This window comes from Hemibagrus wyckioides, linkage group LG18, assembly GCF_019097595.1.
Source record: "Hemibagrus wyckioides isolate EC202008001 linkage group LG18, SWU_Hwy_1.0, whole genome shotgun sequence".
Classification (NCBI taxonomy): domain Eukaryota; kingdom Metazoa; phylum Chordata; class Actinopteri; order Siluriformes; family Bagridae; genus Hemibagrus; species Hemibagrus wyckioides.
In genome coordinates this window covers 12,567,208-12,591,608 of record NC_080727.1, presented here as the reverse complement: position 1 = coordinate 12,591,608, position 24,401 = coordinate 12,567,208, and the positions used below count along the sequence as shown (strand labels likewise).

At 38.6% G+C, this 24,401-nt stretch overlaps 1 protein-coding gene across 3 annotated transcripts in view; it reads right to left on the bottom strand.

The window, feature by feature from the left end:
• The window catches only part of si:dkey-247m21.3 (5-hydroxytryptamine receptor 4), a 45,266-nt gene that overhangs the window by 5,511 nt on the left and 15,354 nt on the right, over positions 1–24,401 (bottom strand). For all 3 annotated transcript variants that reach the window (XR_009207269.1, XM_058416155.1, XM_058416156.1), the window contains exons 5-6: positions 22,570–22,723; positions 20,751–21,316 (exon numbers count right to left, since the gene is read on the bottom strand). Coding sequence is in view for 2 of the 3 variants with exons in the window: in XM_058416155.1 (XP_058272138.1) it covers positions 20,751–21,316; positions 22,570–22,723 (720 nt within the window). In the remaining variant the exon portion in view is untranslated. The remainder of the gene's footprint in view (positions 1–20,750; positions 21,317–22,569; positions 22,724–24,401) is intronic.

Genomic DNA, 24,401 nt, shown 5'->3' with positions numbered 1-24,401 from the left:
TTGGTCTATCATCCAGTAAACACAATTACAGGACCACATTTATTTCAGGAACCTCTTCCTGAAATAAATGCAGAAGAGGTAAACTTTAAAGTACAGTGTATATTATATCATAGCAAGTCGTGTATCCCTTTGTTCACACTAGCAAGCAACAAAGTGACAGATGACCTCTTTCTTTCGGTGCAGTCTGATTTCATGAACAAGCAACAAGTGAAGAATTTTCTCAATTCTGTGCAAATTACACAAGATGCAGTAAAGCGAGAAATCCAAAAAATTGGCTTGAATTATTCCTTGAACCAGTTTTACGGTGTGTGATCTAATGTTTCTTTGGTTTCCTCGCTCCTAATTTAGTTCCTACTTGCAATTACTGTGTAATACATTAAAATGGAAGTAACCATGATTTCATCTTTACTGTCATATACAACCTCTCTTTAAATGTGTACAGAAACTCAGAGGAAATAAAGACTGGAATAAAGTAGCTGAGCTCGTTGGTTTTAAGTCAAAGTCATATATATATATACACTATATTGCCAAAAGTATTTGCTCACCTGCCTTGACTCGCATATGAACTTAAGTGACATCCCATTCCTAATCCATAGGGTTCAATATGACGTCGGTCCACCCTTTGCAGCTATAACAGCTTCAACTCTTCTGGGAAGGCTGTCCACAAGGTTTAGGAGTGTGTTTATGGGAATTTTTGACCATTCTTCCAGAAGCGCATTTGTGAGGTCACACACTGATGTTGGACGAGAAGGCCTGGCTCTCAGTCTCCGCTCTAATTCATCCCAAAGGTGTTCTATCGGGTTGAGGTCAGGACTCTGTGCAGGCCAGTCAAGTTCATCCACACCAGACTCTGTCATCCATGTCTTTATGGACCTTGCTTTGTGCACTGGTGCACAGTCATGTTGGAAGAGGAAGGGGCCAGCTCCAAACTGTTCCCACAAAGTTGGGAGCATGGAATTGTCCAAAATGTCTTGGTACGCTGAAGCATTCAGAGTTCCTTTCACTAGAACTAAGGGGCCAAGCCCAGCTCTTCCATGTTCACTTCCATGTTCTTATAATACAGCTGTGCAACAAATCCAGTCGTGAAATTTCCTCGCTCCTAAATATTCCACAGTCAACTGTCAGCTGTATTATAAGAACGTGGAAGTGTTTGGGAATGACAGCAACTCAGCCACGAAGTGGTAGGCCACGTAAACTGACGGAGCGGGGTCAGCGGATGCTGAGGCGCATAGTGCGAAGAGGTCGCCAACTTTCTGCAGAGTCAATCGCTACAGACCTCCAAACTTCATGTGGCCTTCAGATTAGCTCAAGAACAGTGCACAGAGAGCTTCATGGAATGGGTTTCCATGGGCGAGCAGCTGCATCCAAGCCATACATCACCGAGTGCAATGCAAAGCATCGGATGCAGTGGTGTAAAGCACGCCGCCACTGGACTCTAGAGCAATGGAGATGCGTTCTCTGGAGTGACGAATCGCGCTTCTCCATCTGGCAATCTGATGGATGAGTCTGGGTTTGGCGGTTGCCAGGAGAACGGTACTTGTCTGACTGCATTGTGCCAAGTGTAAAGTTTGGTGGAGGGGGGGTTATGGTGTGGGGTTGTTTTTCAGGAGCTGGGCTTGGCCCCTTAGTTCCAGTGAAAGGAACTCTGAATGCTTCAGCATACCAAGACATTTTGGACAATTCCATGCTTCCAACTTTGTGGGAACAGTTTGGAGCTGGCCCCTTCCTCTTCCAACATGACTGTGCACCAGTGCACAAAGCAAGGTCCATAAAGACATGGATGACAGAGTCTGGTGTGGAGGAACTTGATTGGCCTGCACCTCAACCCGATAGAAGACCTTTGGGATGAATTAGAGCGGAGACTGAGAGCCAGGCCTTCTCGTCCAACATCAGTGTGTGACCTCACAAATGCGCTTCTGGAAGAATGGTCAAAAATTCCCATAAACACACTCCTAAACCTTGTGGACAGCCTTCCCAGAAGAGTTGAAGCTGTTATAGCTGCAAAGGGTGGACTGATGTCATATTGAACCCTATGGATTAGGAATGGGATGTCACTTAAGTTCATATGCGAGTCAAGGCAGGTGAGCAAATACTTTTGGCAATATAGTGAATATATATGTTTATTATTACAAATTATGAAAAACCTTAGAAGCCAAAGTTGTCAGTAAACGTTTTGACAAGGATTGTAGATCATTTATGAAAGAAAGAAGTCTGCTTTTTCGGAACACCCCAGTTTCCCAACTCAAAGCAGCTGAAAGCCCCAGCTGAAAGCAATCTTCACGTCATTTTTTAATTTTTTTTTGGACCCCTCACGTTATTTTCTTGTCATAAGTAATCACACGCAAAATGCATTTGTGGCTGTTCATCTATGAATTGCAAATCTATAAACAGATTAATGCCCCCAATCATGAAAGCAACTGTGACTGTAACTTTCAAAAGTATAGCTATTCTGCCAAAGCACATGATCATGATTCTTGCTGGAGCGTTTTGTCTGAAATGTCTCACTAGTGTAATGTTTTCAGATTGAAGCTACAAACTGTCAAACCTCTGGCTGTAAACCCATAACGTGAGACATGTTACAGATTTACGAACTTCATAAAACTGCGATTTGTATGATTTCTCTAGACAGGAAATAGCCCCCATATTTTTCTTTTCCTGAGCAGAGCTTAATACCCGCTGCTTAACTTTGGAGTTTCAGTGTAGTAAAAGCATTATGGTGGACTTAAATTTCATTCCTCAGTCTGGAACTCGGTTGAAAATGTTAGATAATAAAAACAGTGTCAATCACGGAGGAAGAGAATATGGAGCAGAAACTCTACAAATATCACAACGTCATCTGACACATCAAACAGCTTTGGCGCGATTAACTTGACAAAATTTAGCCTGCTTTTTCCATAAAAAAACAAGTTTCTAGCACATGAAAACAGGGGTCTTCATTTCTTCTGTGCTTTATCCCATGCAGAGCTAAATCTAGACTGAAGCTTTAAAGGATTGGCATTTGATGTTTCAGGTGATTGGCTTGGCTCTGGTTTAGTAGGGTACAACTGTGGAATTTTCAGCCTGTCTGCTACAGAAGCCATCATCATGCATCTACAGAAGCCAGAAGTTCATCATCATGTCCACATTTCTCATATATGAGTTCCCTTCTCCTCTTTCCTTCAACCACCCCCACCCCCACCTTCCTGTGCAAATTGCCCAAGTCCATCAACATTTTCCTCAAACTTCTGCTTCAAACTGTCGCTGTAACAACCACTCAGAGCAAACGCACAGCAATATGACAGGCTCACATGCTTCACAGCATGTTTACTATCCAAGAGGCCTTTCAGAAGTTCCTTTCCAGACGCCTTGCCAAAGTCAAATATGTGAGGTCTGTATCAACATTTTATTTTATTTTTTTATCCTCTCCAAAATGATCTCATGATGGAAGAGGAGTCTGAATCCTTTCCAAAGAAAATTTTTCCTGACTTAAAATCACAGGTTACTGAAATGTTCGCAATTCGAGTCCAAATGTTTCTTTCATCCAAAATAAAACTGTGATTGATCCTGGATGTTATCACATAAAGCTCCAAGGAATATGAATCTTATTACCGAAGCTTTCAAAAACACAGTTCTAAACAACTGAAAGTGAGAGATAACTGGAAACCAAAAGGCATGTCAGCTTTGTCCAAAGGATTCCCTACACCTGTTAGTTATAAATAAAATGAATCGATTCAACTTTTCAAAGTGTCGTTTTTGGCCCCTTCACTGAAAAACATAGCTTAGCTGACTGAACGGAACAAAACTTCAAAGCTGAAAGAGAAATGATGGCATGTTGGCTCGGAATAAAACACTCACTGCAGGAGGTGTTCTGTAATACAAACTCTTTCTGCATAGAAATCATTCTATAGCAACAGTTTATACAGCATATCTTCACTAACTCTAAATAGTACACTGTAAATAGCAGTGGAAAAATGAGGATATAGATTAGTGCTTAAGCTGTCACTGTAGAAATGAAAAATGTTGGGGTTGCCCTCAGGTCAGTGAGTATTTCAGGAAGGCAATTCAGGCCGTTCACATGAACCTTTACTATAATAAGACTCTGTCAGATAAGATCAGTGATCCGAGGCGGCTCTATTCTCTCTTTTATGAGGTACATTATGCTCATCGCGTTCAGTAATACTTCCCATATGTCCAAACAGATTCTCACGACACTCTGTGTTTTGAGATGCATTTACAAAAGGAAGCCCACCTCTGACTCCGACTTCACATATTTGGCTAATACACATCCAGCACCTCACCTACAGCTCACAGTGATGTACTTTACTGTTGTGAATAACATTATCCTCAGTTTCCTGCACCACATTAGACTCTAAATTAATTGCATTTGTATACAAGTCTAAATAGATAGCAAAATGAAAATTCACAAATTCAAATGAAATCTATGTCCTCTTTGATATGCTAATCGCAGTAATCCAGATTCACAGCTTTGTTCTATTATTATTATCCAACATCCCCGAACACAGCATCTCTACATGCTCAGGGGTGGAAAAGTACATGTACTGTGTGGAAAAATGAAAAGTGGATGTAGGATGTAGGGGTGAGAAAATCTCTATTTTTAGGTGCAATTTGAATCTTTCTTTAAATGAATCGCATTAACATGCAACTATCCATTATTCTGTTTTTTGTTTTTTTTAAAGGATAATTTATGCTTTATATATATTTCCAATTTACAGCTCTGGAAAAAAATTAGAGACCACTGCAAAAGAATCAGTTTCTTATGTTTTTCTCTTACAGGTGAATGTATTGGTGAGATGAACAGTTTTGTTTCATTTTTTTGTGAACTGCTGACAATATTTCTCCTAAATTCAAAATATAACTATTGTTATTTAGAGTGTATATTTAAGGGAAATGACAACACATCAAAATAACCCAAGATCATGCAGTATTTGCAGAGCTTTAATAACTCAAATAAAACAAAATGCAAATAATTTGTAAACAAATTGTGTATTAAGAAATCAGTATTTGGTGGAATAACCCCGATTTGCATGCGTTTTGGCTCCATGCTCTCCACCAGTTTTTCACATTGCTGTTGGGGAACTTTATACCATTCTTTTTGCAAAAAAGCAAACAGCTCAGCTTTGCTTGATGGTTTGTTTACCATCCATCTTCCTCTTGATGACATTCCAGAGGTTTTCAATAGGGTTCAAATCTGGAGATTGGGCAGTGCTCTCTTATTTTTTTCCAGAGCTGTGTATATATAAATACATATTCGAATTGTGTCGTAGAACAAAGGTGAAACGCAATATGGAAAAAAAAATTAAAACAGATATTTTTGGACAAGTCCAAACCAATTAGGTGTAAGCTAATGATTGTACTGTGTGTAAGCTAGCGAGGAGATCTGAATATGGACCCTCTGCTTTGAAAGCAATTATGTGGACACAGTGCAGATTTTCTAAATTAGCATTTCCATTTGTTATTAGTTTTATATTATACAGATCGTCACCACGTAACTCCCAGTGAATGAGCTGTTACTATAGAAACAATAATATATTGGAACGAGATCTAATATAAACCTGAAATCGGTAACTGTGAGAACTGCTGAAGATAGAAAATTAATCAACACCTTCTGGCAAATCAGAGGGATAAGACACAATGATACTAAATTAGTCATTCTCTCTGCACACTGGGGAAAAAATAATTTTTCCTGTAATTTAATGTGTCATTTTTGTGTTTTTTTTCTGCACAGTATCTGTGTAGCTTCTATGTTGGTTGTTACTTATTTTAATGTCTTTCCTCAATTGTATTATTTTTGTAATAGAAAAGAAAATTGAATAGTGATAATAAGGCAAAGAAACCTATCTAAAAGCACACAAACACCATTTAAAAGTTCAAATAAGGCTAGAATCCAGTTTAGGCTTAAATAATGAATGCAGTGGAGTATATTTATCGCTTCACTTAAAGCAAATAGGATATTGATTGAAATTAAAAGAGTCCACCATATGCAATAACGACTAAAAAAAGCAACTTTAAAAGCTGGAGACACGTAATTGCTTCAGAGAAGAACTTGAATGCACCGCTAAGTCCACATCCTTCACTACTGAGTGGCCTTGGATCAATTAGCCTCCCCACAGGTATGGGCTCCGACACAGATCCAGAACCAACCAGCTGCCGACATCAGTACATCCCCATGCTTTTAAAGCCATTAAGCTTAAGAGCTGCAGTTAGTGTACGCCGGTCGCTCTAGTCTGTATATTACTGACACAAACGACACTATTCATCTGCACTATAGGTCATTTTCATGGTAAACAACATGTGTTTTACACTTAAACACAGCTGCTGTTGCTTATTTTTGGAGATGCTCAGATAGAATCTAACGGCTTGTTGTTTTGCCGTTTCATTTCTTCAGAATGTTCACAATTATTAGCATCACTCTACTGCATATATACTGTCTATAGATTTAACTGATGAACGTTCCAAGTTTTTGGTTTTTTGTTATTTTTTTTATTTTTTGTCTATAAAACGTTACTGTTATCACCAAGAAGTGATTATTTTCCTTTAACAGCACATCGCAACATGTTTTATTTCTCATACACCACAACAATTTACCAGTGATTGCAATTCATATTTATTCATCCATATCGCAACATATCTTTTTTCTTCATTTATTACACAGAAATGGCAAAGCGCTCCTCTGTCCTCTGCATCAGAACACATTAAGTTTCAGCTTTACCACTGTTACAAAGCCCTGACACCTTCCATAAGTGTAAACATGTCCATTCACTTTAAAATAAACCTGTGATTTGCACCTTTCTCTTGCCTTATTCTTCAGAATTGAGCATTCAGCAATGTGGTATAAAATGTAAGAAACTCCAACAAAGGTCAACAGTTTATTGTAAATTCTGTTCCTGCACAAAGAAAAAATATTTTTTCTGCCGTTCTGAAATTTAGCAATGTTCTTTCTAACCTCTAGCACTCAGACTGAAAAGGTTAGTAAACTTGTATATACCTGTAAAAAGAAGCAGCCAGTAAGCAGCGAGTGCTCTGTGTGCACTCTACCAGCTCTAATAAGGCACTCATGCATGAATATAATGACTGTTCCTGTTGACACGCTCCGCTCTGACCTTCATGCTGTTCTGCTTTATGGTGAGAGGGCTCTATATAGCACAACGTAAAGGGCAAACACAATGTAGAGCACAAAAAGAGTTAGACCTGATGTATTTTGCGGAGAGAATTCAATTGCTTGCACAACAGATTACAAACAGCACTTCGGGGTAATTCAGGGTCATTTCTAAAATTCAATATTGTCTGTAAATTTCATGGTAGAGGCATTGTTAATATTTAGTGCAGGTACAATGATTGCTCTTAATTGGAAAGCAGTCACTATCTTCACAGAATCCTTGACCTTATGTCCTTAAATCCATGACCCAGCAATCGATTAACGCCCACCGTCTTCAGGGATGTATCATTTATTTGCATGTTTCCTAGACGTAAGCGTTTTTCATTGTATTGATGTATGTCTAAATGCAAATACACGTTACCTAAATGTAAATACACAAAATTTGATAGCAGCCATATCTAAAAGTCAGCCATATCTACAAGACAGCACTGTGAGGAGATGTGTAACCAAACACCAGCAAAATGTAAAACTAGATGAAAAACAAATCCAGACAAGACTGAACATAAAACACTACAAACTGAGCTAGAAACAAAAAACAGGGGGCAGTGGTGAAGATGCCTGACTACCAGTCAGAAGGTTGTGAGTTTGATTCCCAACACCACTAATATGCAACTGCTCAGATGTGTTAAAGAGAGAGAGAGAGGTAAATATCTCTGTGTAAGAGCATCTGCCAAATTTCAAGCCTATTCTGAATTCAGTGCCTGACAAAACAATAATTAATCACAGGTTAATATGAGTTTGATAAGGTCTAGTGTAAAATATCTGCCTATAAGTAGATAAAAATGCAGGCACAGCTTGCTTATCTATACAGTAAAAGAGGGCTGGCTAATATAGCTCCTAAGGTAGCTTTAAATAACACTATACAGTACATGCATCATTAAAATGTCAGTTTCTCTCTCCTAAACTGTCACACACATGACTTGGATGTTGCATGTTCTTCATATTCCCTCTTGCAATGTTTGCAAGAATATTTACAATCCATTGACAAATATTTATTTCACACCACAGAGAGAAAGCAAACATTGCTATGTATAAAAATGATGTCATTAGGTCTAGGTCTCTGATACTGTATGCATGCAAAGCCCAGGACTTGAACTTAAAGGTGCCATTTTCACCAGTGAACAACCAAGATCAGGCCCAAAAATATTTCTGGCAGCCTGAATCCTTTCGTGAGCCCGCTGAGCACGCAAGGCCTGGGGGTGTCCGCAGCTGAAAGAGAACCAGGGGATATGGGTGGCCAGAAAATATGCAGGGCCTCATGTATCAAGCACAAATAAATCTTTGCAAATCTCAGTTTGATATGGTGATCAAATCAGAGTACAGCCAAATAGTTTGAATGTGTAAAAACATCCAGAACATCTGTGGTAAATAGAAGCCAATCCCCGAGGATATGAGATCCGTTTCTGAGCCGGAGTTCCCACGTTACTTGCTCATTTTGTGGTGCATGCTGTGCACATGTACAGATAAGCCATTGTCAGTGTAGGGACAAAACAGACTTGCGTTTCAGTTCACCCAAACCTTAGTTTCACCAAAATCTTCTAGTAATCATCCCCGAAACTTCTGACAGTAATATTCTCTTGCATCCAAACACCATGAACACAGACACCATCCTATAATATTATAGCTGACAGATAGAGGGACACAGTTCACAAATCACTGACCCTTGTCTAGGAAATCTGATTTCCAATCTATCACATTCACACTAACATTCTCTAAAGTGGGTCTGTGAATTCAAAGCCCACTATTATATTACAGTTAGCTCATTTTACTGCTCACTGGAATTTAAATGTTTAAATCCAAATCTCACTTAATCTTTTAGAATAAAGTTGAGGAATAAAAAGCTCTATGGCTCCAGTTCCAACAGCTAGAATATTGTTGTACTTATAATACGCCTAATATTTGAGTTATATTGTGTTCATAAAATAAAAACTGTACTCTAACTGGGCTTTTTTTAATTTTTTATTTTTTTTTATAAGGGTTGCCTGGAAGTACAATATGGAGAAAGTCTGAAATATTCATCAGGATGCTTTTGCAAAAAAATTCATTTTCAGAAAATTCAATTTCAGAAAATTTCAACAAATCATCGATATGTTGCTGATTTGTGGCACAGGTGATATCAACCTGTCACGATACTGATCCTCCCTACAAGATACTGATCCAATATCCTCTATCGGTATCAGGATGATATTGCCTCATCAGATATCAGATGGGAAAATGGACACATGTAATTTCTTTCTGTAACAAATCTATCCTGAAATATTACAGAATTTCTATGTATATAAATATATAAATAATGAGAATTGATCTTGAATTTGTTACTGCAATAAAATTGAGTAAATATTAAATATTTGAGAAAATATTAAATATTCACTGCATATTGAAACCAATGGCATTTACTTTTTTTAAATCTGAATATCTTAAAATTAAAATATATCTATAAATATATAAATCTAATTCATTTTTATGTAATTCATCTTCAAATCATTTCCAAAACTATTATTAAAGTCTGTATTGGTTGTCTCCATTGGTTTTCCTCTGGGTTCTCTGGTTTCCTCCTATGGTCCAGAAAATATGGAAGACTTGAAGTTATCCCTAAGTGTGAATCTGTGTGTGTTTGATGACTGATGGTGGCCTGGTATGCCAGTTAAGGTGTATTCCTGCCTCATGCTGCACTACTGGCGTGAACTTTTGGTCTATTATAATCTGCCATGTTCCTTGAAACAAAGGGTGCAGACTGTTTGTTGGTACTTAGAATAGTGAAGGCTACAGCAGAGGGCAGAGCTGTCTCTTACAAAGCCCCACAGTTCTGGAACAGTCTACCAAATAGTGTTTGGGACCCAGACACAATTTCAGTGTGTTGAAAACTCATTTGTTTAGTCACCCCTATGGTTAATACACTTTTCTCTTCTTTATGTTTCAGGGTCCCCTCATGTCTGTTCTTCCCGTTTATGTTAAGTTATGATGTCATAGCTGTACTCCCTGCTTGCACTCTGCACACAATGTGTTGTTGCTGTTGTCCTTCGGCTGCTCCCTGTTCAGGGTCGCCACTGAGGATCAGCCGACCTGCATGTTTGATTTTTTGCGCAGGTTTTACGCCGGATGCACTTCCTGATGCAACCCTCCCATTTTATCCGGGCTTGGGACCAGCACTGAGAGTTAATCCCTCAGTGGTTGAATTGGTTCCCTGCTCAGGATCCTGCTGCTGGACCTCCAGGGAATACTCTGAACAGTTTACAGTCAAGTCTCCATCAAATTTGATATGATAGGCTTAAAGTTAAAAACTTAATGATACACTTTTGATACAGTGACTCTATAGCACACAATTATAGAAGAGAAATAATTTATAATCACCTACATGATGATGGCTTATCTTTTGAGTCTTATTCTTTTCAAGGTTTCTTCTTAAAAGGGAGTTTTTCCTTGGCATCATGGCCTCTGGATTGCTCATTAGGAATAAATTTAAAATTTTAATTGAATTTTTTATACGTTCCAGTAAAACTGCTCCGTGACAATACCCAATGTTAAGAGCTTTATAAACGCAACTGAATCGAATGGAATGGAATGGAATTACACTGTCTGTGCAGAGAAGGCCTAAAGGGTGAAATGTTTGAATGGAACATGTAATCTTTTTCCAAATGTGTTTTTATGACAACAGTTTCCATAATATTGCCAGTTTGAATAAATAGACAAGCTAAAAAAAAATACCACAAGAAAAAAAAGGACAGGGATTAAACAGGACAGCTCAATTTACTGTCTGATTTGGTCAAACTGAGATTTTTTTTTTCCAAAGATGCTAAACATGTGCTGTCAAAACAACCCATAAATTATGCATTCACTCAAAAGTGCTATCAAATATTATTATGGGTAGAGTTTATTTGACATGGCATTAACCTGGTAAAAGCAGGATATTTATGGCTCCAGAGATTAGACCTGTCTTAGTTCTGGCCAAAAATGGCAAAAAAACAGCATCTTTAGCCATGGATTAAGCAGGATACCTTTCAAACAATCAGTTCTAGCCGAGATCAGTGATCTGCTTTCATTTGTACATGGTTCCCCACAGTCCGGCTCTCACCAGCGCAGGCGAGAGCGAGGAAACACTCTCAGTGACTTGAAACAAAGCAATGTGATGACCGTAAAATTTCTATGCAATTATAGCTTAATAGTTAGTAGAACTATATTCGTATTGAGGTGATAAGGTGGGGATCTACCCAGAGAGGTACGTCATGGACACACGCTCATTTAAATATTTCATTTTACATCACAGCTATTAGTCTTGAGCCATTATCTATTGTTCCAGACCAGCTGAGAGCGTCAGTACAACGTGCCATTACTTTCACACAAACTCTCTCACCCACCTCCCACCCACAACAATCTTAGTTGCTTAGAAATCACATTTTACATCCATTATATCCAGGCCTTTTTAATCCAAAAACAAAGGTAGTAAGTGAATTTATGTGGCAATATATACGTCTTACATCATGTTTTTTGCCACAATTTCATCATAGCTTTTGAAATTATGACCATATAGCATACATTAACAAAACACCATATTTAAATGTGCTTTGTTCTAAGTAAAACCCTCTAACAGAGGTTGTTGTTGAATTCTGGATTCTCATTGGTCAGATGTTGAAGGATGGACTGTTTATAGCTGCTAAAATAAAAGATAAAAGGCTTTAATAAAAGAAAAATTGTAAAAGGAACAATTATTATTATTTATTATTAATGATAATAGTTAATTATTTACCTACAATAGCATGATTTATATCACCTCCACTTATGCACACATTAATACATGAAATAAATGCACACGTGAAATCTAAAACATCAGTATCCCCAACCCATAAAAGGTGAATATTCAAACCAGCTGTTCATGATGGGGAGTAAAGGAAACAGTTTGCCAAATCATAAATCCGAACTCACGTGAAGGCCTTTTCCAACCTTGAAAAAGATTTTTATTTGGAAAATATCTTGTTTTAGAAACGCTTGTGATATACTGCTGACATAAAGCCCTTTTATGGTGTTATGACGAGACCAAGCGCACATGTCCAAGAAACATGAAAACGGTCCAAAGCACATGACACAATCATTCCAACAGATATTATAGCTCTGCACAAAGCCAGGTGTTAAACAGTTTACAGAGAAACAGCCGAGTGCACGTATTATAACGCTCTTCTTATCAGAATGCTGAAATGCACTACGTGGATTACTGTGGGTTTTTTTTCTTTTTCAAGCAGTTGGCATTGCCTGGAGATCTTCCTGATGTGGAACAATGTTTGTGTTGAAGGTTGCTAAAACATAGCCGAGACTGGGATCAATCTGAGCTCTAATAACTGCATCAAGCTGCAGTGAAGACTCGTAAAAGTGTGCAGTAAAATTGACAGAATACATTAACCCTGTGCTCCTGTTTAAACCCACTCCCAGTGTCCGCATGCCGAGCAACAGACATAGTAGAAGTGATGGGAATTCCTGCTCTTTTCTGAAAGTCTGCTCACCAGTATATAATAACCAACTCCCCAAATACTCTTATATTGAAAGTTTAATGAAATGTTCTTATTTTGTACTTGCTTAAGTACATGAATAATTAAGAGCATTGTATGTGCAGTGTATCTCCCACTATGTATTTCGACTGCATACATCGTTTCAAGGTTTACTATTATTTTTCTTGCTTAGAGCACATTACTAATCTTTTGTCAGTGTACAGTTTGCTGCTTTTTGTACTACCTAAGAGTTCAATGATTTTTGCAGTCTGTCTTGTTAGAAGTGTAAAACTTTATGCATTCTTTATCACATGACAATAAACTTACAAAGTTGAAAAAACTTTTTACAAAACCAGACAAAGAAGAGGTCACACTGCAAATGTCAGCAAATATCTAATCGTAACCATGAACGCAAAGGACACTTTGGTACTGTATGGACATACAAGGAAATGGACGTCTTATTTGATTCATTCAAGCAACATCAAAGATGAATGCTGCTAAACAGATCAGTGTTTGATTCAATTCCACTGCAAGAGAAGCAGCATTAACGTACATCTGCGAAATAAGCAGATAAACTTGCTCATGTATGCGAATCAGTTCCTGGTAGCCTGATATTTCCCAAACTGTGGATTAAAGTCAGCGTATGAGTTATAAATGTTAACAAAATCAATCCAACAAAATAATGTAGCGGTTCTTACACAGTGAAACAGCGTACCTGTTATCACTTTTACATTTGCCTAACTGATCCATGCTCATATCTTAGCCTTTGTGATGGTTAATTTTGCTTCATTTTTATTAATACCATTTATTACACTTCTAAAGAAAAGCACACTTGGTGCAGAAAGAAGAGATAACCACAGAACTTTGCTAACAAACCATGACATACAGTATGTTGCAACCTGGAACAGCCTTTCACATTGTGAAAGTCTTCCCTGCTATGATTTCATTTGCATTTAATTCAAATGTAATAAGTGATAAATACGATCACTTATCACAGATATCTCTCTCTCTCTCTCTCTCTCTCTCTCTCTCTAGTCTTTCAGTCAACTGATTACTCTCTGTTGTTACACTGGTGCTAAAATTACTGTAGATGAATTGTCTTACTGACTAAATTATCATTTCCCCGGTTGTATACAAACATTTAAGAAGCGTATAAAAGTACAGTGCAATGCTTTGCTTCCTGTATGAAAAGGACAGATTTGCGGATAATAAAAGATACAAGAATGCAGTGGATTTTTTTTATTTAACCAGACTATAAATAAAACAGAGAACAAACTAAATTTAGCCAGGTGTCTTGTACTGCTGAATTATTGTCCTAAAAATATACCGAGGTATTATTGCTATCATATATAGAGACACATTGTGTGTAAAAAGGAAGCTTGAGGTCACATCCTGTTCAGCGACTGTACTTAAGACTGTTCAGCTGCCAAACAAGTGCAGTGTGATCATCACCACCCTCCCACGGATGAACCATTAACCAGACGAAACGCAAGAGGATATCTTTATGACGTGCCATAACAACATCCCTAATCTCAAACAGTGTCATAAAACTCTTTGGATCTGTTCCTCGTTTCAGGTGCCATACATGAAGTTGATGAGTGTTGTGCACAGACCTACCTGCTCTTCATGACTCATTCACTCATATTTATTTAAGATGAGGAGTTACGGTATGAAGATGTGACATGCCACATGTTAAGAAGGAATAAAACACGATAAGGTGTGCTGTTCTAGGAAAATAATAATAAGTGAAACAGAGTTACTGGTACTGTCATCAACCCAAAGATTATTTTCCTATAACAGCACATCCTGAAGCACTAGATTTCTATCACACCACACTCAATTTGCCACAATTCATTTTTGTATTATTTATGAAAGAACTTTCATACACTTTATACAATTATAGTTACATTTAAAGATGTGGAACATCCATGAATCAAGTTAGTTTCTGTTATCACTAAAACAGTTAACCAGGCTCAATCTGCCAATCTATCACTTTTCTTTTATTAATTAATGAACATTACACAACACTTCTTATCCATTTATGGTTACATATAGCATTGTAAAATGCCTGTGAAACAGTTGTTCATTCACCAGCCTCATTTTTCTCTTGAATTTAATAATAATAAAAAGAATTTTAATACAACACCACTTGTCTCTCATGTTTCTGAGAAAGCACAAATTGTCAAATCCTCTGTCCTGAAGACTTTCCTGTGTCAGAAAATTTACAGTGCTGGAACACTAGAAACTCCTATAAATGTTAAACAAATGACTCCTTACAAAAAACTCCACCTTATCAATGGTTATTCTCCATGTCAATGGTTTTCTTTGTCAAACAACAATCTGTTTAATCTGTTTATTATTAGGCTTGGATTAGGTGGAGCATAATCTATACAGTCCTATGAATTAATAAACTATATGGCCGAAGGATTCAGGACACCTGACCAGACCTATGTGTGGTCCAAACTGCTGCTGCAAACAATTGTCTAGAAAGTCTTTGTATTCTGTAGAATTAAAATACTTCTCACTAGAACTAAGAGCCCCAAACATGTTCCAGCATGATAATGCCCTTGTGCACAAAATGAGACCTGGTGTGCCAAGGTTGGACTAGAAGAAATCTAGTGGTCTGCACTGAGCCCTGATCCCAATGCCCATTAAACACATTTGCAGTGAATTGGAGCTCTAACTGCTCCCCAGGTTTTCTTGGCTAAAATCAGTCAAAAACCTCTTATGCACTCGTGGCTGTATGAGCCATCTACAGGAAATCCCGAAGAGTGGAGGTTGTTATAGCAACAAATGGGGGACCAACTTAATGTTAATGTACATGATTTTGGAATTGGATGTTCAATACTCAAGTACAGTGTACAAACCTGTGAATTGCAACCAGGACCATTATTAGAATGAGCATCTTCTGACCAGATCAGAATTGAGAATTCAGCAGCACTGTGGTGTAAAGATATGGTATAAACTTAAGTGATAACCGGAACTAATTTGTTTCACGGATGTTCTACGACAATAAACACAACTATGAAGGGATAATTATAGATTCAGTATTCTTTAATAAATACAAAATTATCTGTACAAAATGCCGTGGTGTAAGGGGAATAAGAAACATGATGTGCTGTTATTGGAAAATAATCAACAGTATCTATGCTTCATGACCAACGTCTGTTTTCACTCTGTTTAAAATCTTTCACCTTTTGATTTTGTTTGTTCGTGTTACACAGCTTGTTAATCTGTCTAATATCATGCTGAAGAAAAAAAACCTCATGAAAACAATTTTTGGCTCAGATTCTTCATAAATCATTCTTGGCATTAACAGCATGTACAGGCTTCGGCTTAGACTAAGCAGTAATGCTGGTTGTATCAGGCTTTCACACTACCCCCACGTCCAAAGTTCTCTTGCAGAAGTGAACCTTTGCCAAGCTAATGGTGCACCATTTTCCACCAATCAAGGGGCACCTGAGTAAAGTCCTGGCATTGCTTCATTAAGACAAGCTTCAGGAGTCTTTGGAGGAAAAGGATCAAGATTTTTCTCGTCAGGAATATAAAATACTGTGATTGACACTACAGGTGGGTGTTGGAAGCCTGGCAGCAGTGGGGTTGACGGCCAAACGAGGAAGCAGAATGTGATTTTTTTCCCTCTACCTCCTCTGCAGCACCTCCAATCACCACAATTATAATGCAGGAAGTGAGACAGAGAGTCCTCACAGCTCTCTTCTCTCTGGCATAACATAGTACCAAGTGTAAATATTAAAAGATCTGTGTCTGAAGATATTTCAGACCAGGAGAAAATAGCCTTATTCCACAGAATGGAGATCAGCAGCTTATGAAATACACAAACCACTCTATGTGGCACCAGCATACATGCCGTGGACAGAGATCACATTTTTGTGATATTTGATATAAACATTAACTGACCTGACTCATTCACTGATCAGACATTACATTAAAACCATCTGCCTAATTTTGTGTAGATTCCCCCTGTGCTGCCAAATCAGCTCTGAGCCATGAACACATGGACTCCACAAGACCTCGGAAGGTGTACTGTAGAATCTAGCACCATGATGTTATCTGCAGATGCTTTAAGTCTTGTAAGTTGTGATGTGGAGCCTCCATGGATCAGACTGGTTTGTCCGGCACATCCCACAGATGCTTGGTCATATTGAGATCTGCGGAAATTAGAGGCCAATTCAACACCTTGAACTCTTTGTCATGTTTCTCAAATCATTCCTGAACACTTCAGCAGTGTGTCAGTCCACTGCCTTTAGGAAACATCTTTGCCATGAAGGGCTGTACTTGAATTGCAGCAATGTTTAGGTAGGTGGTATGTGTCAAAGTATTCGCACGAATACCAGGACCCAAGGGTTCTGTAGCAAGCTATGCAGCACTGTGTGTTCTGACACCTTTCTATCATAGCCAGCACTATTTTTCAGCAATTTGTGCTGCAGTAGCTCTTCTGTGGGACCTAGACCTAGCATTCAGACCGAGCCTTCACTCCCTACATGCATCATCGAGCCTTGGGCACCCATGACCCAGTCCCCGGTTCACTGTTTGTCCTTCCTTGGACCACTTTTAATAGGTACTAACCACGACATAACAGAAACCACCACACAAGTCCCATTTCTCTCATTTCCTCATAAAGTAACTATAAAACATATATACAGTAAAGTTCTATAATATATTATATATCAAATAATCCAGTACAATGCTCATTTGGCCTATGCTTAAAACTTACAACTGATGTAGAATATGCTGAAGCTTCACCTCAGGGATCCAACCATGGCAGCTTGGAGGTGCTGGGATTTGAACACTCAGTCTTCTGAAGTGTGACTCAAAGCTGTAATGACTGAGCCGCCACAATTTGCTCAGCTGCCTTGTGTTGCTTCAGTGCAATTTTTTAGTGTGGGTTAATTTAGTGGTAGATTTGGTTGAAATGGCTCAGTGGTTAAGGTTGTGAGTTACAGATTAGACACTTGCCATTAAATTACTGTAAAATCTAATGGGAATTTTTATAGTGATAGTAATTGTCTAAATAATTTCTAGCAGCTTTTAAGGTGACCAAGTCTATTGCAAAGAACAATATACTGTATATTCATACATTATTATATATATTAAGCTTCAATATGGCCACTATAGCTGTTTAATTTCTGTGACATTCTTCAGGCATGCAGTACTACATGATGCTTAACTGGAGGCTATAACATATGTTTACTAAGTACAAAACATGTCTAGGCTGATTGACTGCATTTGGTTTAAAGGGATATTACATGTATTTCATTTTTACATGGAGTGCTCAGCTATAACGTGAGTTATTAAACATTTAGAACAAGACTGATGTTAAATATTCAGCTAACAAGTGCAAGGGTAGGTGTGTGTAAAAAAAAAAAAAAGTGTGCCCAGTGTTTAAAATCCCATCACCAATAACACACCTGTTACACTCACCTCAGAAATACACACACGACCACCAACCAACTTGTGTGTGTGTATGTGTGTGTTTTGGTGTGGTTGGTAGTTCTGTCGTAAGTGGATCAGATGTGTGGGATTTCAAACACTGTGTTACATCACCCTGTTCTGTTACACAGAGAATAAACCATCACCCAAATAATATCTGCTCAAGGGGGGTCTCTTTCCATTACATGGGAACTGACAGATTAAACACTGCAACAGATGGGCTACAGCCGGTCATTTCACACCTACCTCATGCAACAACAATGAAACAAACACAGATTAATATTGCCCCTATAAAACCATCACCAGCAGTCTTACAGTCAGCTTTTATAGTAATTAATTATATGACGAAAGCACATCTGCTTTCTGACACTATTTTCATTCCAAATATATTTCAAATATTTAATACTTTTTAACTACTATGCTCCTCCGCAGTCATTGTAATCAATAAATACCACAATACAAAAGGTAATAAATAGATCTGAAAATAGAAATGACGTCCTAGGCGCTCAAAATCTGAAAAAGTGCAATAGAAATAAAATGTGGAAAAGCACCCACAACCAATAATTGTCCAAAAACAAACCATAAAGAGGCAGCGGCTGTGAAGACACATAAAGCTACTCAAATCACAGAAGGGCGGCCCAGCTGCTGTAATCTGTCTAATCACAGCAGCACGAAAAGGTCACATCGTTAATCAGGAGATTCATTTGTTTGGAAGGGAAAATTCCCATGCGAAGTAAAATAAATGCACAAGTTAAAGGGAAAATAAGCAGATTAAAAGTCTGCACAATTTTACACACAGCACATAAAGTCTTATAGCAACGAGCATGCCGCAGTCACTCCCACCGACAGCCAGCAGGATGGCACGTCGCCCAAATCCTCTCCTCCGAAGCCACTACACAGACGACTACAAAACAACCCGGCACTGCCAAGCGAAGAAAAAAAATTCTGAAAAAAATAAATAAATAAACGTGTGGACTTTGCACCACCCTTTTAAAGCGGTTCCTACTTTGTTTCAAGCCAATAATCTCATGCTTTAATTTTTTTCCCCCTGAGAAATGACTGCTGTGTCCTGAACAGACCTTTGCCATACTGCATTTGCATCTATTCAAAATTCAATTGGCTTCAACAGAAATGAAGCATCTCTGACAATCTGCATGCTAAAACCTTTTGACCTAGACAAACCAAAACAACAGTGCAGGGCAAAGTAACACACACACACACACACACACACAAAGGGTGGGCACGCAGGTGGGCCTGTCAGTATGCACTACACTACTGTTAACAAAAAAACTGTATATACTGTTGATTGCATGAGTCCGCTGTTTGTGATTTTCTCACATGCCTGTATAGAAAAAAAGCAAAATGCAGCTTTGAATTTGAACAGTATTTTAAAACAGTACCTAATTTAAATAGGCTTACTAATTTTTCTTTACCATTGTCACAAATTACTGCTGTTAAATGGCATTTTGTTCACTTTGCTAACTTTTTTTAAAATACTAAAACACACCACAGATTGTAGAAATAAAAACCGCCAACTCACTTAGATCCACTACATGGATAATATTTCTATGTTAGGTCCATGGCGGTCTTCCTCAAAAAAAGTTCTGGACACACATTTGTTCAGAATGTCTCTGTGTACCATAGCTTTACAACTTTTTGAGCACAAATCAAGCTCTATGAAGACACGGTATGCCAAAGCAGATGTAAACGACATCGAGTGTCCTGCACAGAGCCCTGACCTCAACCCTGCTGCAACCCAGCTTTGGGATGAACTGGAACGTTGACTGAACCCCAGGTCTCACTAAAGCTCTTGTTACTAAATGATCACATCCACATGGGAAAATCTAGTGCAAAGCCTTCTCAGAAGAGTGGAGCTTATTATAACAGGAAAGGGGGAATAGATCTGGAATGGGATGTTAAAAAAAGCACACATGGACATGATGACAACATTTGGCCATATAGTGTAGCTAAAATTAACGATGTGAGCATGTGCCATCCATCATTTCTGAAAGTAAATAATAAAACTGGAATAGATACAACCGAAAACTGACATATTATAAATTATGATTAAAAGAATACCCCAGTGTTTTTCTTCCTAATCTGAATCTGCTGTATCTGTAGTGTATGTCTGTTTCATCAAAACCCTATTATTGTTCAAGTGTAACAATTTTAATATATTCGCATATATGGCTATAGTGTGCATGTCACCTGAGCTACTCTTTTTTTTTAACATCAGCACAAAATGCACAGCAGCCAGCAGTTTTTCTTTACAGGGACATCAAGCGTGAAGGAGGCCTTTAGACTTCCATTACCTTTCATTATAAGTGAGTTTGGAATAAACTGGTTTTCTGTCACTTCTCAGTGCAGGGAAACATGGAGAAATTCTTGTCCATGGTAATCACACATGTACTACAGACACAGTGGGTAGAAACTGAAAGCCAGAGGAAGAGGTCTGAGATAAAAGGACATTCATTGGGTTTACAGCGCTATAGGCGAAACTGAAATGAACATCAGTACGAAATGATTACTATGCATAACAAAACATAATCTGTCTGCACTTGACCTATAAACATGGCCCTGGAGACCTATAAAAGATAAAGCTTTCATATACTAGGTAATCTTTCATTTTAGGAAGAACAACGTGTTCAGGAAAGGTTTTACTGTACCTGAGCGCTATGGATGTTCCGTTCACAGATGCTGAGCAAGGTCTGCTCGGGCTAAAGCTTCCCTGGCGGGCATAGCGCATGTCCCCACAGCACAGGATCATGAGGAAGGCTCTGCGAAAAGCCCGGTTCAGAAAGGCATAGAGGAATGGGTTCAAGCCCGAGTTAATGTATCCCAGCCACAGCCATGTGGTCCACATCTGCCATGGTACACTGTACTGGATGAAGGGGTCCACTACGTTAGTGACAAAAAACGGAGCCCAGCACAGACAGAAGCAGCCCATAATGACTGCGAGTGTCTTGGCCGCCTTGGTTTCGATCTTCATGCGGCTGGAGCCGGGGTGTTCGTGACTGTAGTACGAGGATATGGGAGTGGATCCAGCACGCCGAAGCACCCGGATCTGCCGAGCGTGCTCCATAGCCGTCACATAGATGCGCTGGTAGGCGAGGACCATCAAGCCCAGAGGCACGTAGAAGGCCACGGCTGAGCAGACGAGGGCGTATGGTCGGTTCACCATGAATATGCAGGACGTCCTGTTCGAGCCGTGGATTAGCTTCCTCTCCTCAATCTGGAGTATGAAAAAAACATTACAATCATGTCAAGCTGGACAATGAATATGTATGATATATGTGATCATGATTTCTCCCATTTTTGTGGGAATCACCAGTACAGTGACAGTGATTTCTGTTGTTCTACATTTGGTCATAATGCTACAGCAGATGGCTACATTCACCTTGTCTCACTATCTCACAAGTGTCTGCTTCACCCACTGTGTATAATTGTTTTCAACACTAGACAGCCTTTGGACTGTAAAATAGCACTTTGTGGCTATTTGTTTGTTTCGCTATCCACTTTTGCCTAGCTTGCCTGAATGTTTTTCAGTGTGTCCAGCACCTGTATCTAGATTTATAATTTGCTTAAATGCTAAGAGGTTATCTGGGATGTGTCAGCTCTTACAGTTGTTCTTTTACACATTAAGAAATTCATATGAAATGGCGGACTTCTTTTGATTAAATCTCACAGCCTGTTGTGTATCATGAAAATGTGTTGGTGTATTGTAGTGTGATATTTCTTTCCACGTATACCACAATGCTGTTGAATTGTGGATTCTGATTTTGTGTTAATTTCCTCTAACCATTATAGGTTTATTAAAGAGCTTGTTCTAACAGTGTCTTCTGGATAAAGGTGTCTAGACTAGCCCTTTCTTGAATTGTTGATTTTTTGTCATTCTTGTCTTATTAAATTCAATAAGAGTAAGTAAACAACGACCAATAGCTGGTCTAACAAATTACAACTAACTTGTTTCTTTGTTAATGTTGTTTCCACAACCTTAAATGTAAGCATAAATGGATAAAAAGAGTTGTGTATTGTTTATCAATGAATAAAAACAGCCATTCTTGGCTAAGCACTATCGTGATACATACACTATTTACTTTTTAACTGATGAATTAATTGTTTAAAATAATGACATATAGAACATACAGAACTGCTGTGATTTTTAGCATTTTCACATTAGGTTGCATTCAGAAAATGGAAACTGAATGATCATATCTCTCAGCAATACTCCAGCCAGCTGCATTCTAATGGACCCTGATCATAGACGGTGTATGTAAAACACGGGTCGCAGCGGTAAAGCTCAACTCGACGTTGCAGCAGCCGCACATTAGCCAAATGACCTCCTTCTCTCTGTTGGCAGGTTATGCTAAAAATATCAGTCTTTGTGGAAACTTGCAGGGTGCTTTTTGCAGAATAGTATTTCGGGTGTCTCCGAGTCAATTAATCTGATGAACAGTGTCGCTCACACTTTGATTATCCACTTACAATGTCCTCGATGCCAATGGCATTCCAGTTCTGCATGATGGGGAGAAAGGAGATGAACAAGGGGATAACCCAACACCCCCCAAGCATCAAAGACACTCTCACAGGTGTCATCTTGTTCCTGTAGACCAGCGGCTGGCAGCAGATTGCATAGTACCTGCCAAACATGAGACAGATAAGTGAATATCGGCATGTGATTAATAGAAGTCATTGACTAACCAGCTGTTTTGCCTAACCCCCTCAGAACACCCATTAACCAAACCTTGTACTGGCTTTTTCATATTGATTTCACCCAACCTTGTGAATCACATCATTTTTTCATACTGTAGCATTTTTTCCTGACAGGCATGAGGCAAAAAGAAAAACGTGAGTCATCACTCTGCGGGGTGGAGAGAGAAGAATGAATGGCATCGTGGGATGAATAAAATTGCAAAGTCGGAGGCAAGGGTGCAAAAATGTGCATGTGTGAAAATGAGTCTGTGTGTGTGTGTGTGTGTGTGTGTTTGAGATGTGGAAAAAGAGAGCCGGAGAAAGAACAAGTGTTGATGCCTTGTGGACCAGGTGCAGTACAAGAGCCACAGCTGTTCTCTCTAAAGCCATGCAGGACTGCGTCATCATAATAATATATAAACACTGATATAATGCACGTTAAACACTACAAATACACATCATCTCCCCAGGGAGACCAATAATACAAGCAGTGTCTTTTTGCTTGTGTGTGGCCATGTGCTATTTGTTGCAATGCAGTCATATTATGTGGAATGATTTTTCTCTGATGTGTTCAAACCAAAGAAAACATTTAAAGAGACAGTGAGTAATATTTCTGGGCTTTAATAATAATGTCAACATTACACCCTACATGTCTTCTTTGCATCAATATTACAACGCAAATACATTTTTTTATTTATTCTCTGTTTATATTTGTCCATCCCAGACCTTACCAGAACTGGGCTGCACAGTTTCCCCCTTTTTCTTGATAAGGGAACTCACAGCCACACACGGTTTCAAAAAAAGGGAAATGCAATTGAAAGACTGTTTTCATTCCAGGCAAAATTCATCTCATCAGCAGCAGAGGACTACAAATATGACGAACTCTGTATTGCACAATAAATTGTTTGACCTGGTATATTCTACAACATATTCCAACCACAAGGTCAACATAGTGTTGTTTATATTCAGCCAGTCAAGGTGGACAGAAAGAAAGAAAGAAGGCAGGCAGGCAGTGAGGGAGGGAGGGAGGGAGGGAGGGAGGGAGGAAGGAAGGAAGGAAGGAAGGAAGAAATTTTATTGTTTAAATTATAAATAATCTATATAGTAAAAATACACACAAACAACATTATAAAGTGACGCATATCATTTGAATTTTTATATTCTAATTGCTTAATTTAAATGAAATAAATGTAATAATTAAGAAGGTCCTGGGTTTGAGTCCTGGGTTTGAACAGGCACGGGCCTTTCTGTGTGGAGTTAGCATGTTCTCCCTGTGCCCGCATGGGTTTACTCCGGGTACCCCGGTTTCCTCCCACAGTCCAAAAACATGTATATTAGGTTGATTGGTAATTCCAAATTGAATTACCAATTTGAAATTCTGAGGGCACTAATATAACATGTCCCATTTTTGAGGCTTATATACCCATATGCAACATGTTCTGGCCTAGTTTGCTACCAATAAGACATGAAATGATCTCAACTTTCAGTATGGGAAACGGTGTAGTATTAGCGATTTACAGTCAGCTAGTAGGAAATAAACTTAGATTATTAATTCACAAATACTTTACAGAACATGGTTTTAATGAAGACTTTGTTTTATTGTACATTGTCCCGACAAATAATCT